This window comes from Globicephala melas, chromosome 16 (assembly GCF_963455315.2).
Source record: "Globicephala melas chromosome 16, mGloMel1.2, whole genome shotgun sequence".
NCBI classification, from domain to species: domain Eukaryota; kingdom Metazoa; phylum Chordata; class Mammalia; order Artiodactyla; family Delphinidae; genus Globicephala; species Globicephala melas.
This window is the reverse complement of record NC_083329.1, coordinates 15,248,584-15,264,317: the sequence shown is the minus strand read 5'-3', so window position 1 is coordinate 15,264,317 and position 15,734 is coordinate 15,248,584. Positions and strand designations below refer to the sequence as shown.

The window sequence follows — 15,734 nt, the reverse complement described above, 5'->3', positions numbered from 1 at the left end:
ACTGAATCATCTTACCACTTGTCCATCTGGGGCTTCCTGTTTTAATGTTGAATAAATAAATAACTAAATAAAATAATAACAACGACAACAACAATAAAAATAATAATAAAGATTTACAGTTAGCAAAGCCATTTCATCTGCATTAGTGGATTTGTTCTAATTCTTAGCATTTAAACCCACGGTTCCTGTTTGCCTTGGGAATACTGTGCTTTTTCTTACCGGTCTTGCAAATCTGCCCTTAAAAGAAGAACCTCTGAATTTTATATACATACATGTCTACGGTTTCATACAAAATCGGCATGTTAACTTCCATCGGAGAAACAAAGTGAACGAGAACGGCCGAATTTTTAAGACGTAAGAATGACCGCGTCGCCGTAAGAGGGAGGCGGCTGCGCCCAGGCCCGACTCCCGCCCCAGGCAGGCCGCGGCCTCTCTGTGCCTCTCCCGCCCCCGCGGCGTGTGGCCCCCGTGGCGCAGGGCCGGCCTGGCCTGGCTGGGCGCCCCACCCCCGGGCCGCGGCGGCGCCCCCTGGAGGCCGCGGCGGGCAGAGCGGGCGGAAGGAACCCGAGCCGATCTGCCACCGTGTCCGAGCGGGAGCCGCCGCCGCAGCCGCCGCCGGAGTGTCGCGGGCCCGGAGTCCACCTGGAACGCCCTTCTCACCGCCCGCCACGTCGCAGCGCCCGCCGGAGCCGCCTCGCCGCCCGCGCACACCCGAAGCGGCCGGGCCGGGCCCGCCTCGGCCCTCTGCTCGTCCTCCCCGCCCCGCACCGGCCTTCACTCTGGAGCGGCCCCGGCAGCCGCAGCAGGGGCGGCGGCGGCGGATCGAGGAGCTCTCCAGGTCGTCCCGGGAGAGGCTGCTGCAGTCCCGGGACAGGATGTTCTCCAAGTTCACCTCCATCCTGCAGCACGCCGTGGAGGCGGTAAGGCCTCGGGCTGCGGGCGCACGACAGGCCGGGGATGGCGGCCGGCCTACGCTCCCCCGCCGGCCCCAGGAGAGCCCGGCGGCCTCGGCCCGGCCCTCGGCGTCCCCGGCCCCGCGGAGGGGCGAGGCCCGGGGCGGGCGCCGCGGTGTCGTGCGGCGCCGGGGCCTCGGGCCTGGCTCCGAGCGGACCCTCTGCCCTCCTTCCTGCTCCGGGCCGGCGTGGAGCCCTTTCCTTCGCTCACGAGTGTGGGTGGGGGTCCCCGGCAGGACCAGCCCCCCGGCCCGGGTCGGGGGTCGCCCGATTCCTCCGGTGGGGACAGGGGAGTCGGGGAGCACCTGACAGGGCCACAGGGCTCTCCCCCGGACTCCCTGGCCGTTAACCTCAAGTGGTCAGCGTTGACCAAGACAAAAGAAACGGCCTAACACTGCTTGGGTTTGTTTTGTTTTGGGGGGTGGGGAGGCAGGAAGGGGTGCTCTTGCCGGGGGCGCGGCTCTGGCGAGGAAGCAGCCCACCCGACCCAGTTTCGTAGTCTGGCCAGCTCTTGCTTTCACAGGCCTTGCGGCCGAACTCAGCTGGACCTTACTGATTGATGTGAAATAGGCGTTTGGAGGGTCTCGTCGAGGGCGCGTTAGACAGCTTCCAAGCCCTCACACAGCACCGGGACCATCTGTTTCCTTTCACCTCTTCCTTTCCTGGACGCTCGTCGTTTTTCCTGCAATTGTACCCTCCTTTGAGGATTTTAGACACAAGTATAGGGAGACATTACTCAAATATCCTAACACTAATAAAAGAGAAGTAACTAACAGGAGAATGTCTTCCTGCTGTTTCAGTGAAAGGGGTCGAGTTGCTTTACTCTGGTTGTTTTGCTTTACGCTGGCAGAATTGCCCAAATTGAAAAATGCACCCTGTGAAGTTCATAACAAGTGCAGTTTTGCTAGTGTTACTTTGCTAGTTTTAAAAATGTCATTCTCTTTCTATGTTCAGTTTGAGTGATACAGCACATTCAAATCTACACAACTTTAAGGAAAAAACAAAACAAAACCCAATTACAATAGAACAGTTTTTATGGCCAGATAGAAATAAAATGGATTTTTAAAACTCAGTAATGGAAACAAAACCTCGATACAATTTTTATTTTAAGTGCTGTGTGGGAAATGTTTAAGAGTCATTTTAGCTCTACTACAAGTTCTTGAGAAAATGAGTGTATCAAATCAAGCAAGACAGGGTTTTTCATAGATGAAGAGCAGTATTACTCATGAGGGAGATGACAGTTTTAGACTTTAAGGCAACTTTTAATTTTCCTTTCTTGGCTTCTACACAATCAATCTACGGCACCTTATTGTAAGAATTTAACTGAAATTTATAAAAAACAGCGATATTTACATTTTATATTATTCCTTAACTTAAAGTACCAAGAATCATTTAATTTTTAACACTCACTACAGCTAAATACTGAGATAATTGGAAACAAAAGTTTATTACATTATTTATATTCTTTACTAATTCAGGCTGATATTTACAGAAATAAGTAGTGAGAGAAAGAAAGATGGCTTTCATGCTCTCCCGGTAAAGACTCATTTTTGTCCAGAGGCCTGTGCTCTCTGTCTGCGTTATCTTTTTATAACTGTGTGTTAGCATCTACCAGATTATCCATGTAAATTGTCTGACTCTGTAATATCCAGGTTCTCTACTTTGCTGAGGTTAGTGAGCAAAAGTTAAGAATGGATTATATTCACCTGGTCTTAGGAGTTAACGCACTGCATTTAGAAAAGTAATGTTTTTATTTGCTTAGCATTAATGTTTTCAGCTGTGATACTTCCCAGTTTACCTTGATAAGAGGTTAAATCTTATGAAAAAATTTTGGCATACTTTTTTTTCCGCCTTTTAACATTCTCTTGGGAATGAACTCATATGTAATGCTGAATAAGCCACCTTTGTGGTATCTGAAGAATATTTTTTTTTCCTAGCCCAAGATTGGTTTACATTTATTCAGTTCTCCTTCTTTATTTGCTTGACATTTTTTTCTGTGTACTAATCTTACCATTCCTCAGTTTATTTCATTGGCTTTTCTCTGTACTCCTTTTAGTTCGTATGCCCAATTAGCATTTTCTGATACAGTATTGCAATTATCATAATTATCAGGATTCTACAGAGATGGGAGATAATCCTATATGCAGATGCTGACATGACCTTTTTTCAGTTGTGTCATTATGTGAATCTCTAATGTTTTCTCAACCGTTTTGGTATTATTACTTCCTAGGTTTCTTTCTTTCTTTTTTTAAAATTAATTAATTTATTTTTGGTTGCCTCGGGTCTTCGATGCTGCGTGCGGGCTTTCTCTAGTTGCAGGAGCAGGAGCTACTCTTTGTTGTGGTGCGCGGGCTTCTCATTGCCGTGGCTTCTCTTGCTGTGGAGCACGGGCTCTAGGCACAGGGGCTTCAGTAGTTGTGGCTCTAGAGCGCGCAGGCTCAGTAATTGTGGCACACGGGCTTAGTTGCTCTGCAGCATGTGGGATCATCCTGGACCAGGGATCGAACCCGTGTCCCCTGCATTGGCAGGTGGATTCTTACCCACTGTGTCACCAGGGAAGTCCCTCCCTAGGTTTCTTGATTCAATTGGATCAGCCTTCAAATGGTTTTTTAGGGTCAACCAGGTACATATTCATTTAAATGGGGTTTAAGTGTAGAGTTTTCCTTATTGTTTAATTAATGGTTTCTTCACATTTCCTGTTAACTACTTAACAAGGATGAAATACAACTAAGATGTTTTCAAAGATCAGTATTTGAAGATGTGTTATTAAGCTGATAGACTGCATTTTGAATTTAGGAGAGAAATTCACACCTTGATCAAAAACAAAAACTGTAATGTAACTCTTGCCTCCTGTTTCAGAAATGACAGTTTTCCCTCAGCATACAAATGATTGGCCAGTAAGAGTTATGAAATGAATCTGTTCTTTTAGCCAGTTGCCACATGTCACACGTCTGAAATCAGGCCTCCCATGTAGTTCTGAGGTGGATTATTTTAGTACAGCTTCTCCAAAGGATAAATAAAACACCTTCCATACAATTCAACATTTGTTAAGGGCCTTTGTCTATGTGAGGTTATCTGCCAGGGACTAATACCTTTTAAATTCCAGTCAGTTCCATCCTTGAGGGCAGATTTATTCCAAGAGGATAAAGGGCAGTGTCAGGAAAGAAAGTTTCATCTACCTTAACTAATTAATTCAATGGAAGTCATCTTTCAGAATTTGAATGCAATATTTTTCTTTTTAAATTATAGTTTGAGTTAATGATGATTGTTGGGACCAGCAATTCCTTAAAAATCTACTCTGCACTAGGAATTAAAACATAAGATGAGGGCTTCCCTGGTGGCACAGTGGTTGAGAGTCCGCCTGCCGATGCAGGGGACACGGGTTCATGCCCCAGTCTGGGAAGATCCCACATGCCGCAGAGCGGCTGGGCCCGTGAGCCGTGGCCGCTGAGCCTGCGCGTCCAGAGCCTGTGCTCCGCAATGGGAGAGGCCACAACAGTGAGAGGCCCGCGTACCGCAAAAAAAAAAAAGCAAAAAAACAAAACATCAGATGGAACATATGTAGTGTTTTCTTAAGTGTATTCTTTTCCAACAAGTGATCTTTAACTTTAGTCCTTTAGTCATTCAGTAAATATTTTATGAGCCCACCAAGAAAGCATGGCACAGTGTGAGTTCACAGTGAGAATACATTGGGAGACAAAACAAAACACTGGTTAAAGTACAAGCAGTGCACAAGAGTGTGGCCTAGCCCCTAGAGCCAGTCAGAGCAGGGTTCCAGGCTTGCCTGTGTCCCTTGCTTTTTCACTAGACAAGTTACTTAGTCTTTCTACATTTCAATTTCTCACTGTAAAATGGAAATAATTGTATCTATCTGATAGAATTGTTGTGAAAATTAGAATGAGATTGTATATATGAAGTGCTTAATGCAGTTCCTGGCACATAGTAAGTGCTTAATAAATGTGAATCATTATTATTATTATTATCTGGATGATTGTTCAGCCAGTGAGTTCTATAGGAGGAGGGGAGTAAGCACTTAGGGTTGGAGTAGTTGCAGAAGGCTCCCTGGAGGAAGTGAGACTTGAGCTGGACTTTGGAGAGGAAGAGAAGATAGGATGGGCGTCTGGAAAGTGCTACAGAGAAGAAGCATTTTAAAAGATCTGGGCATGGAATGTTCGTGATACATGTGAGACTGCAGATGTGGCTTTGAGAACACTAGTTCTCATCTGAGTTATCAATGTAGGTAGGTCCTTTTGTGTGGTAGGCATTTTGGAGAAAGAGAGTCCAGGTTTCTAATTACAAGTAGTGTTTCTTTGGGCAGGTCAGTTAATGACTCAGGGTGTTAGAGTTTATTGTGAGAATTTAAGAGCACATGGTAAGTGTAAACTTTGTAGCACTGTGCCTGGCACATAACTACTCATTAAATGGTAGCAACTGCTGTTTGTTCACTCAATAAATGGTACTGAATGCTTACTATTTGCCATCATTGACTTGGAAACTGGGGATTCAGTGATGAGCAAGATGATATAATCTTTGTAAACTCATTGAGTTTACAATCTAGTGGAGAAGATGGGTAACTCGACAATTACAAACATGGGATAAGGGCTGGGAGAGAGTGAGCAGTCAGTCAGGGAGTGGGTGCCACAAAGTGTTTGGAAAGGACTATAACCTCGGCAGGAAGTCTGGCAAGACTTCTCAGAGAAAGTAATATCCAAGTTAGATATTCAGGTCAGTTTTTGGTTGAGATAGTGATCGATCTCATGAATTTTCAAAAATTTAATCTCTGTATTGTAAGAAGTTAACTCAAATTAGAATCCCCTCATGCTGATTCACACATCTTTTTTTTTTTTTAACCCAGAGCGTAAATGTTTTTATGTAATGATAAAGCATATATTTTGCATGTTATAATTTGAAATGAAAGAGGCAAGTTTACTAGGAAGTTTTACTTAAATAAGAAAATTTATTCATGTTTGAACAAGATTGTTACTAAATTATTAGCAACTTAGAACTGTTTCACTGTCTCCGTAAATAGGTTTCTTATTTAAAGCAAATTTCTGCAAGAGATTCACAAGTAAGCAACACCATCCTGCTTTGAATTTGACTGTAACAGCAAAGGCCCCGACACAAATCATTTAAGACCTCTGATTTAGTAACTTTCCTTGTAAATAGAGTTAAATCCCGTGGGTGAAATAATGTGGAACAAGGATGCTTTAATTCCATATATGCCCTGGAAATTCCCTTGGAAAAATTTAACAAGTCATAATATTTACACATAAGAAAGTAGGTACATTTTTTGAAACACCAAATTTCATTTGGGTTTGTCCCAATTGTTAATACATAATTAATTAATAATAATTGTCAACACTACATAAAGTTGGTGTGTAAAAAACCAGGCCCAAAAAACAAGAGAAATTTTATGTGTTTTGAGGAAGATTCTAAAAATAAGTAGCTGATTAAAACAGACTTTTTAATCTAAAAATTTCAGGAAGATTATTTTCCCAAGTTAATTCTTTCTTTCCTATTTTTCTTTTTAATTGTTTTCTCAATCTCCTACAAGTTATTTCTTTCCCCATGTTCTTGAAGTGTATAATCCCAAAGGTTTTAACTCCTTTGTTAAAGATCTTAAAGTCTTTTAAAATTTTTCATAGCATTCTATTTGGAAATGAGATGAATATTTATATTTTCTTAATTCAGTACTCTTCAGAGTGGTATGAATATGCACATATGAAAAAGCTAGCATTACGATGTTGATGGTTGCTGAAAATTTTTCAGGTCCATTTTCTTCCTAAGTACAGTTCATCTTCTGGATTGAAACACTTAAGACGTCATGACCAATGTTTATAATTTGGTCAAGAGTTTGGAAATTGTTTTGACAGGGTTTCGAACTTTGAGGTCCCTGCAGGAGACTCCAAGAAATCAAAATGGAACAAGTAGAGTATAGGAGTGACATGGCCTCTTAGGTCATCTGTTTAGATGAATATATGAAAATGGACGATTACGCTGCCATGGTTTAGGTTCCCGAAATAGAAACCTATTTGTTCTTTTTTTTTTAAATAAATTTATTTATTTTATTTTTGGCTGTGTTGGGTCTTCTTTGCTGCACGTGGGCTTTCTCTTATTGTGGCAAGCAGGGGCTAATCTTCGTTGCATTGCGCAGGCTTCTCGTTGTGGTGGCTTCTCTTGTTGCGGAGCATAGGCTCTAGACGCATGGGCTTCAGTAGTTGTGGCTCGCAGGCTCTAGAGTGCAGGCTCAGTAGTTGTGGCGCACGGGCTTAATTGCTCTGCGGCATGTGGGATCTTCCCTGACCAGGGCTCAAACCCGTGTCCCCTGCTTTGGCAGGCAGATTCTTAACCACTGCGCCACCAGGGAAGCCTGAAACCTATTTGTTCTTAAGAAAACTGGGTCAACTCTGCACTTTCTGACCAGAATTTATTGATGATACTAGGACTGAGAGAGAGTTCTCTCTCTCTTTCTTTCACTCTTTTTAAGGACAAGAAAATGTTTTAGAAGGTACATCAATCTTTTTCTATCCATTTATCACCCATTTGAAATACTTGTAAATTTGCTATGAGATGGCTGAAGGGATATAATTTTGGTCTTAAAACTTCTGAAGTAAATTTCAAAATTAAAATGTAAAACATTTTTGACTTTGTGGAATTTAAATTGGTAGTGTCTTGTTCATGTAGTTATTTTGCTAAAAATATGCACTGCCTAATCTAGGCTTAAAAAGAAAAGATTCACTTCTGTATGTCATTGAAAATACAGAACAGTTTTAATCTGATTACAGGGTTGACTTTGGTGATGTGTAACTAATTACATAGCAACCTTTTTACTGGCTTGCATTTCAAAGTCCTAGGTACAAAGATCCCTGGTTATCGATAATTCCATTTTACAGATACTTTAGTAATAGAATATTGTGTTGTCATGTAACGCTGTTACTTTTGAAGCCATATATATAGTAACTAGTGTCGGGGAGTAGAAAAAATACCCAATACTATAATATAATAATAATGCTGATAAATGTGTTTGTCCTATTTCTTAATAAATCATTTTTACTTTCTTGGATTTGACTCATTTTGTTTCTCTTTGATATTGACATAAAGAATCAAATTAAAGCTCACCCCTTATTCTTATGCTGCTTTTGCATCATTAGTAGACAAATACAGAGTTATACTTAATGGGAAACTTTTAATGCCATTTTCTTAATTGCTGTGGTCTTTTTTGTTTGTGTTTGTGTAGCTTGCACCTTCTCTTCCTTTACAAGAAGATTTTGTTTATCACTGGAAGGCAATCACCCATTACTACATAGAGACTTCGGGTAAGAAACAATGCTAATATTAATTAAAAAGAAAATTTGTGAAATGCTAAAATACATTTCAAACTAGTTTTCAAAATTATTTTATATTAAACTTACAAACAGTTTATTTTACTTTTAATTACTCTCATAGATTCATTCAAAAGTGTATCTGTTGAACACCTACTACGTGTAAGCATTGTTCTAGGCACTGGGAAATATAACAATCAAACAGACAAAAATCTGTCCTAGCAGAGCTTATGTATTGATTGGGAGGAAGCGGACAATAAATAGACAAGTATACATAGTGTGTCAGATGGTAAGTGCTAAGGAGACGGTGAAGCAGGCTAAAAGGGATAGAGGTGGGGGTCAGGGGCAGATGGCTCTTTAAGATTAGAGAAAGCCTTGTTGCCGCAGGTGACTGCTGAGCTGAAGTCTGAAGGAGGAGGAAGCAAGCCTGGGGGCACCTGGGGCAGAAGTTCCAGGAGAGCGCCCAGCGCACAAACCCTGAAGCTGGAGCGTGCAGCACTTGGCTTGTACTAGGAACCACAAGGAAGTGTGGCTAGAGCAAGTAGACGAGGAGGGAAATGGGAGGAGGTGACAAAAGACAGGTGAGGGTGCAGATTCACACAAGGCCTTGTAAGCCATCTTAAGGGCTTTGGCTTTTACTCTAAGATGGGAAGCCGTCAGAGGGTTTTGAGCGGAGGTGTAACATAATCTATCACTTTGGCTTCTGTGAGAAAATTAGATGGGAAGTATGCAGAGGTGAAGCTGGCAGAACAGTTAGGGGACTATTGCAGTGGTCTGAGAGATGGCGGTGGCTCAGACTAGGGTGGAGGTGTAAGAAGCGACTGTCCTCTGGGTATACTTTGAAGAAAGCTTTGTTGGTGCATTGAATATTGGGTATGAGAGTAAGAGTCATGGATAACTCCAAATGTTGGGGCTTAGGCAGTTGGAAAACTAGGAGGGCCACTCACTGAGAATGGGGAGACTGCTGGAGGAGCAGGTTTGTGAGGCACTGTGGACATGTTTAGTCTGAGACGCCCATTATATATGCAATTGGATATGTCAAGTAGACAGTAGGAAATAGGAATCTGGAATTTAGGGTAGAGGCCTAAACTAGACATAGGGAATTGAGACTCATCGGCATGTAAGTAGGATTTAAAGCCTTGAGACTGGGTGAGATTATCTAGGGTTAGCTAAGGATAGACGGAAGAGGGAAAGTGTTCAGGAACTAAGGCCCTGCAACTCAATGTTTAGAGATTGGGAAAATGAGAATGATAGCAAAGGAGATTTTGCTTTTGCCAGTTCGGTAGCAGACAGCCAAGAGAGAATGGTGTCCTAGAAGCTGGAGGAGGAGAGAAGGAACCAAGTGTCAAATGATGTCACACTGATGAAGGCTGGGAACCGGTCATTGGATTCAGCCATGAGGAGCTCATTAGTGGTCTTGATAAGAGCTCTTTTAATAGCAAGGAAGAGAGAGGAGACCTGATTGGAGGAAGTTTCAGAGAAAATGGACAGAGGGCATATAGAGACAGTGTGTGAAGACTGCTGTCTTGAGGAGTGTTAGTGGAAAGGGGGGCCGAGAAATGGAGCAGCAGCCACGGGGGAGATGTGGCATTGAGGGGGTTTTAAAGTTTTTGTAAAGATGGAACATACTAGAGCGATGTAGTGGAGAAGGACAGGTGGGTACGAGAGTCATATGAGATCATCTCTGAGCCATATCCTTAAGTTGGCAAGTGGGGTGTGGGATCCTAGTGCATTAGTGGAGGCTTAGCCTTCATCGACTTGTGGACAGTTCATCCATAGCATTAAGGCAGAAAGAAGAACATACGGGTTTAAATTCAGGAAAGGGGTAGACATGGTATAGGGAGTCTTTGGAAGTTATTTTCCAGTTGCTTCAGTTTTTCTTAGTGAGTAGACTGAGGAGTGAATATGGGGAAATGTGAATAAATTAGGTCAAAGGTTGGCAAAATTTTTCTGTGACGTGTCAGATAGTAAATATTTTAGGCTTTGTAGTCCATGCAGTCTCTGTCGCAACTATTCAATTCTGCTGTTATCGTGCCAAAGCAGCCATCAACAATAAATAAAAGAATGGCATTCTTTTGTTCCAGTACAACTTTATTAAAACAGATGGCAAGCCTGGGTTTGTCCCATGAGCTGAAGTTTGGCAACCTCTGAAGTAAGGAAACAGTAGCCTTGCTACATAGCACTATGGGCTCCTTTGAGGAATGTATAGGTAAATGCTAGTGGATGTGCAGGTTGGACACATGTTTTTTAACTGAAAGGAAACATGAAAAAAAAAATAGTTGATCTGGTAAGCTGATGGGGTCATAGATAATTCTTCTTTAAAAGAAAGGAATTCTTCATATTTGTATAGTAAGTGAAAATCAGACTATCTATATCTATATATACACCTTTAAGTGTAAAATATAATTTCTACCTTAATTTGGATGTTTAGACAGCAGATCTACAGAAAAGTTTTTTGAGAGGAGCTGCCTTTTCAAATGACTATTCTTAGCCCTTGTGAATTTCTCACCCCTCCACGGTCTTAAGGATATGCTTTACAGGAAAGCCTGTGAGTTCTTGCTTTAAATGATTTTTTTGCAGTCTCGTAGCAAAAACAAGTGTGTACACTACAATAAAGTATGGACAAAAAGGTGCATCAGGCACAGAGGGAGAAGGAAGAAGGGAGAAATAGGAGGCAGTGTCTGACCTGGGCTTTAAAGGATGAGCAGTAGGTTTTGAGGTAGATAAGGAGGGCAAAGGCATTTCAGATAGAAGGAATAGCTTATGCAAAGGCACAGGGATCTAAACATGGTTTGGGATGAGAGTGGACGGCAGAAACTAGATCTTCTTGAGAGCTAGGATTTTAATCCTGTCAAATTGAATTTACAGTTTATTTATTTCTCAAAAAAAAAACAGTCTTTTTGATTATTTTTCTCCATAAATAAATGTAATCAGACCATGCTTAAATATTCATTCTTTCCTGGAATGTTTATATAAAGTCTGCAGTAAAACAGGTGAAAAAACATTTTTAAAAAGCAGATTTCAAATAAAATCACACACTATTTTTTATTAATCCTAGGCTACTCATTTTAGAAGAATATGAAGTTAAGACATCATAAGTTAACATTTCTTGAATTCTTACTATGTTCTAAGGCACTGGGCTTTACACAGAGTATTTCGTTGAAATCATACGACAGCACTTACTGGTGTTGATTAACTCCATTTTATAGATGTTGGTGCTGAGGCTTAAACAGTTTGCCCAGGTCATCCAGCTAAAAGTGACAGAACCAAGATTTGAATTCAAGTTGTCCAACTCCAGGTCTCATGCTCTTAACAACTGTCCCGTACTATATCAAATTTGGTACTTATATGTCCTGGGGAACAAGAGTGACTCTTCTCTTTCCATTGTTTTCTCCATAAGGCTTTAGTATTATCGTTTGGTCTGTGTGTGTATATATAATACATACATGTGCATATGCACAGACAAAGCTTTAAATCATCAGATACATAGTATACCAGGATTGTGTAGTATAAACTGTAGCAGTACTAAGTGAAGGAGAATAGAGACGTAAATAGAGACGTAAAAAAGAACTTGTCACTCCCTAATATATTTTGTTTTTAGACATTCTATAAAACTTCACATTTTATTGAGAGTAATTTAACCCTTATGTAATAAAGATAGGTTAATAAAACCATGTGTTTTCGATATATAAAAAGTATTCATGAATTTTTATTTTGAAAAATCAATATTTTATAAGAATTCTCCTGAGAAGCAGCTTTTACTTTGGGAGTAGGTATCTGCTAATGAGAGGAGATGTCAGAAATTTTTAATAGAGGGATTTTCTTTGGGGTCCTCATGTTTTCAAATCTGGAGATGAATTGGGGACAGTAAGTACATTGTTACAAAGCAGTGTAGCATTGATCAAAAACAGAACGTTTCCTCTCCTCATATCCTACGTTATTCAGCTTAACATTCACGGCCAACCTGTTTCTATATAAAGAGACCTAAAGTTTAGATCTTCTGAACTGGCTAATTGAAAAAAAATTTCTTTAATTATAAGTGGGTACAAAATTCTGATGTTACTTATATTTTTTCTGATCGTGTTCCCATTCCGCATATAAATGGCTCCTTTTCTGAATTACTTTGCATGAATATTAGCTTATAGACCATCTTTCAGAATATAGATTGTTTTTGAGTAAGATATAAGCCTCACTTAAGTATGTGTAGTTCCGATTTTTCTGTTTGAATGGGAACAGGGAAATATAAAGAGTATTTTACGTGCAAATGTGCAGATAAAAATGTTTGAAAATTTGATGAATGTTTTTATTGTTTAGATGATAAAGCCCCGGTGACAGATACAAATATTCCATCTCATCTGGAACAGATGTTGGTTATCTTGATACAAGAAGAAAGTGAACGGGAATTTGGAGAGACGGGGCCATGTATGGAATATTTACTTCATCACAAGATCTTGGAAACATTATATACCTTAGGGAAAGCTGATGTAAGTTCCTAATCCACGTGGCGTTCTTGGGCATGTAATATATGTGTTCATGTCTTAGAGATAAGGAAGCTGCCAAGCACTAAATTTAATTGTAGAGTTGTGTGTTAAGTATGGCAGGATTCAAGTCAGTATGTGGAAAAAAAAGAAAATTGTATGGCCTCTGTGAACATGACTTTGCATAGATATAGCGAAGCTCCCAAATGCTCTCGACAACAACTGGTACTTAGGCTGCTTAGAATTACAGTGTAAACATTTGTGAAAATAAACTCAAGTGCAGACGCTCAGAATCAAAGGAAATGAGTAGGAACCCAGTGCAAATTGGGTTACAAAAATAGGAAGTATTTTTCATAATCCTGAAAGAAAATGTCACTGATTATTCTGACATTAACTCTACTGACGAGTGGAGCCAGTTTCAAGTAAGTCTCTTTGGATAATCTTCCTCCTCTTTAAAAACTAGGAGGTGATCACCAAGGGGCCTCCCCCAGCTCTAAAAATCTGTGGTTCTGTTCTGTGAATTATTATAATACATGATGTGAAAATCAAACTAGAAAAACCCCAAACTAATAGACATGTTTAAACACCAAATAGAATTATGAAGTAGTATTGAAGACAGTTTCCTTTTAACTAAATCTGTAATACTCCATTTTATTTCTAGGTTAAATTCATTCTATTTATATTTTCTAGGCAACGTGTTTGCTCCCTAACATCTTCCGATTCATTCCCCTCCTGCCTTCTTTTTCCTGTTCTGTGGAGAGAGGGGTTATGCAACATTATATTGAACAAATATTAATTGACTTTTGAGCAAATATTAGTAATTATACTACTAGGAAATTTAGTTTGATGTTGGTGATTGTAAGTATTGTGTTTCACCTGAGTAATTGAAGGTATTTGCTATCTTAAGATATTATTGTGCTTAAGATTATAGCTTATGCTATTTCCAGATAATGTGTCTATGATGATGTTTTGGAAATACTTCTTTTGTGACTATATTTTAAATCTGAGGCAGAATAAGCAGGTTAACTATAGAATGTATAACCTTGTTAACTCATATTCTCTTAATCTACAACATGAGTAATCATGTTTACCTACTTTTCAGCAAATATTTAAAACAATTGGCATGTTATCAAAACTTATTTATTAAATATTCATTGCCTATAATAATCATAATGTAAATAATTTTGCAACTAATTTAGAACAGCATTGTTAGAATAAATCACAGCAGTTTATACATAGGATTCCTTTATTTACATCATATGTGTTAGAAGGCTTAATTACTGCTACACGTGTATGATGGAAGGTTATTGATTACCTGTCATTAGCATAAGCGGTAAGATTCTGCCTTTGCTTTGGCTGGGGAGTTTCCTGTTACCCTAGCGTTTAGACTACAAACAGGTTGGCATTGCCTGAACCAAACTCCAGTCTCCATGGCACATTATCACCAGGCTATTTGTAATTACATCAGCCTGTGGTCTCATACGCTATATTATAGTCCCAGATGTGGTTTTATTTATACAATACCAGTCAGTAATAATATGATGGAGAATTTTATTCTGATAAAGTCATTAACTGGCTAATTGCATTGATTTTTGAAGGTGGAATATTTTCACGTACATTGCCTCTCCTATTTTTTAAGCTTTTGAGTAAGTATGTTTGCGTTGTCTGTTTTTTTCTTGTTTGCTTTTCTTTTCTCCTACCCCTAGTGTCCTCCGGGGATGAAACAGCAGGTTTTGGTGTTCTATACCAAACTTCTGGGGAAAATCCGGCAGCCACTACTTCCACATATTAACGTGCATAGGCCAGTGCAGGTATTTTGTTGCCTTTACACAAAACTTTTTAGTTTGCTTCTTTTCGTATAGAAATAATTTTATATGGTTTTTCTAAAATAACATGCAAATTAGCAAATACTCGAGCTTTCTTTATGCATGACGATGTATTAAATGCACTTCATGTCTTTATATTTCTCTTTTAAAATTTTATACATTAATTTTACCATTTACCTATTTCCATGACATCTCAAGGAGAGTTTATTATATAACCCCTTAATTTTTTAGAGTAACATATTTGAAAGACCTACGACTAGCAAATGTATTTTGATAGAGGTGATTGTAAATAGTGTTCTTTCTGAAAAATGCAAGCTATTTGCATTATTTGAAAATTTTAAATATCCTGAAGGTGAATGAGTGGCTGTTTACATGTTTATAAAAAGTAACCTAAGTTTAAACATTTGTTTTAAATTTTTTGACAGAAATTAATTCGACTGTGTGGTGAAGTTCTTGCAACGCCAACAGAAAATGAAGAAATTCAGTTTCTCTGCATCGTGTGTGCAAAGCTGAAACAAGATCCCTACTTGGTTAATTTTTTTCTGGAGGTATGGTATCCTTCTTATCAACCTTCAAAGTATGTGTGTATTAAAATTATTATGAGAATTGAATTCTGTGAATAATATTAGAAGAAATTACTTCTTTGGGAATCAGATAGCTTGTTTTACTTCCCAGAATTTTCATTTAAGAGCACTGTCTTATTTTAACCTGAAATCTCCTGAGAAAAACAATTCTCAAAGAATGTGATTGAGCCAGATGTATGGGGTGGTATAGGGGCTGGACAAATACAAAGCCAAGGCTTAGTACAGCTTGAAGGGCAAATCAGGGAGAGAGAAGTCACGGGAATTTATAAGCTATCATATTTTCAGCCAGGCTTGCTCAAGTGCAGAGTGTGGGTAACTTGACCTGGGGTAAGGATGGTGTGTGCAGATTTGGACATGATGCGAAGCGTCATGAGTTACCTCCCCACCCTTGTGTAGCAGTTGGAATTGCTCTACTATCTTGTACTATCTTTTCATAGCTGTAGTCACCGAATCATAGTTTATGTAAATCAATTGACATTTAGATTTTATTTCCAGTTTTAAATTAGAAAATAACTTTTATGTATTTCCTGCTTTCATTTAATTTTTTTCAGCAGTGAAGTCATTTAGGAAT

At 39.7% G+C, this 15,734-nt stretch overlaps 1 protein-coding gene across 1 annotated transcript in view; it reads left to right on the top strand.

Moving 5' to 3' along the window:
• The first annotated feature begins 570 nt into the window (after positions 1-570).
• The window catches only part of FHIP2A (FHF complex subunit HOOK interacting protein 2A), a 35,971-nt gene continuing 20,807 nt past the window's right edge, over positions 571-15,734 (top strand). The window contains exons 1-5 of the mRNA XM_030839319.2: positions 571-920; positions 8,191-8,269; positions 12,590-12,759; positions 14,460-14,564; positions 15,005-15,127. Of these exons, the coding sequence (XP_030695179.1) occupies positions 876-920; positions 8,191-8,269; positions 12,590-12,759; positions 14,460-14,564; positions 15,005-15,127 (522 nt within the window). The 5' untranslated portion in view covers positions 571-875. The remainder of the gene's footprint in view (positions 921-8,190; positions 8,270-12,589; positions 12,760-14,459; positions 14,565-15,004; positions 15,128-15,734) is intronic.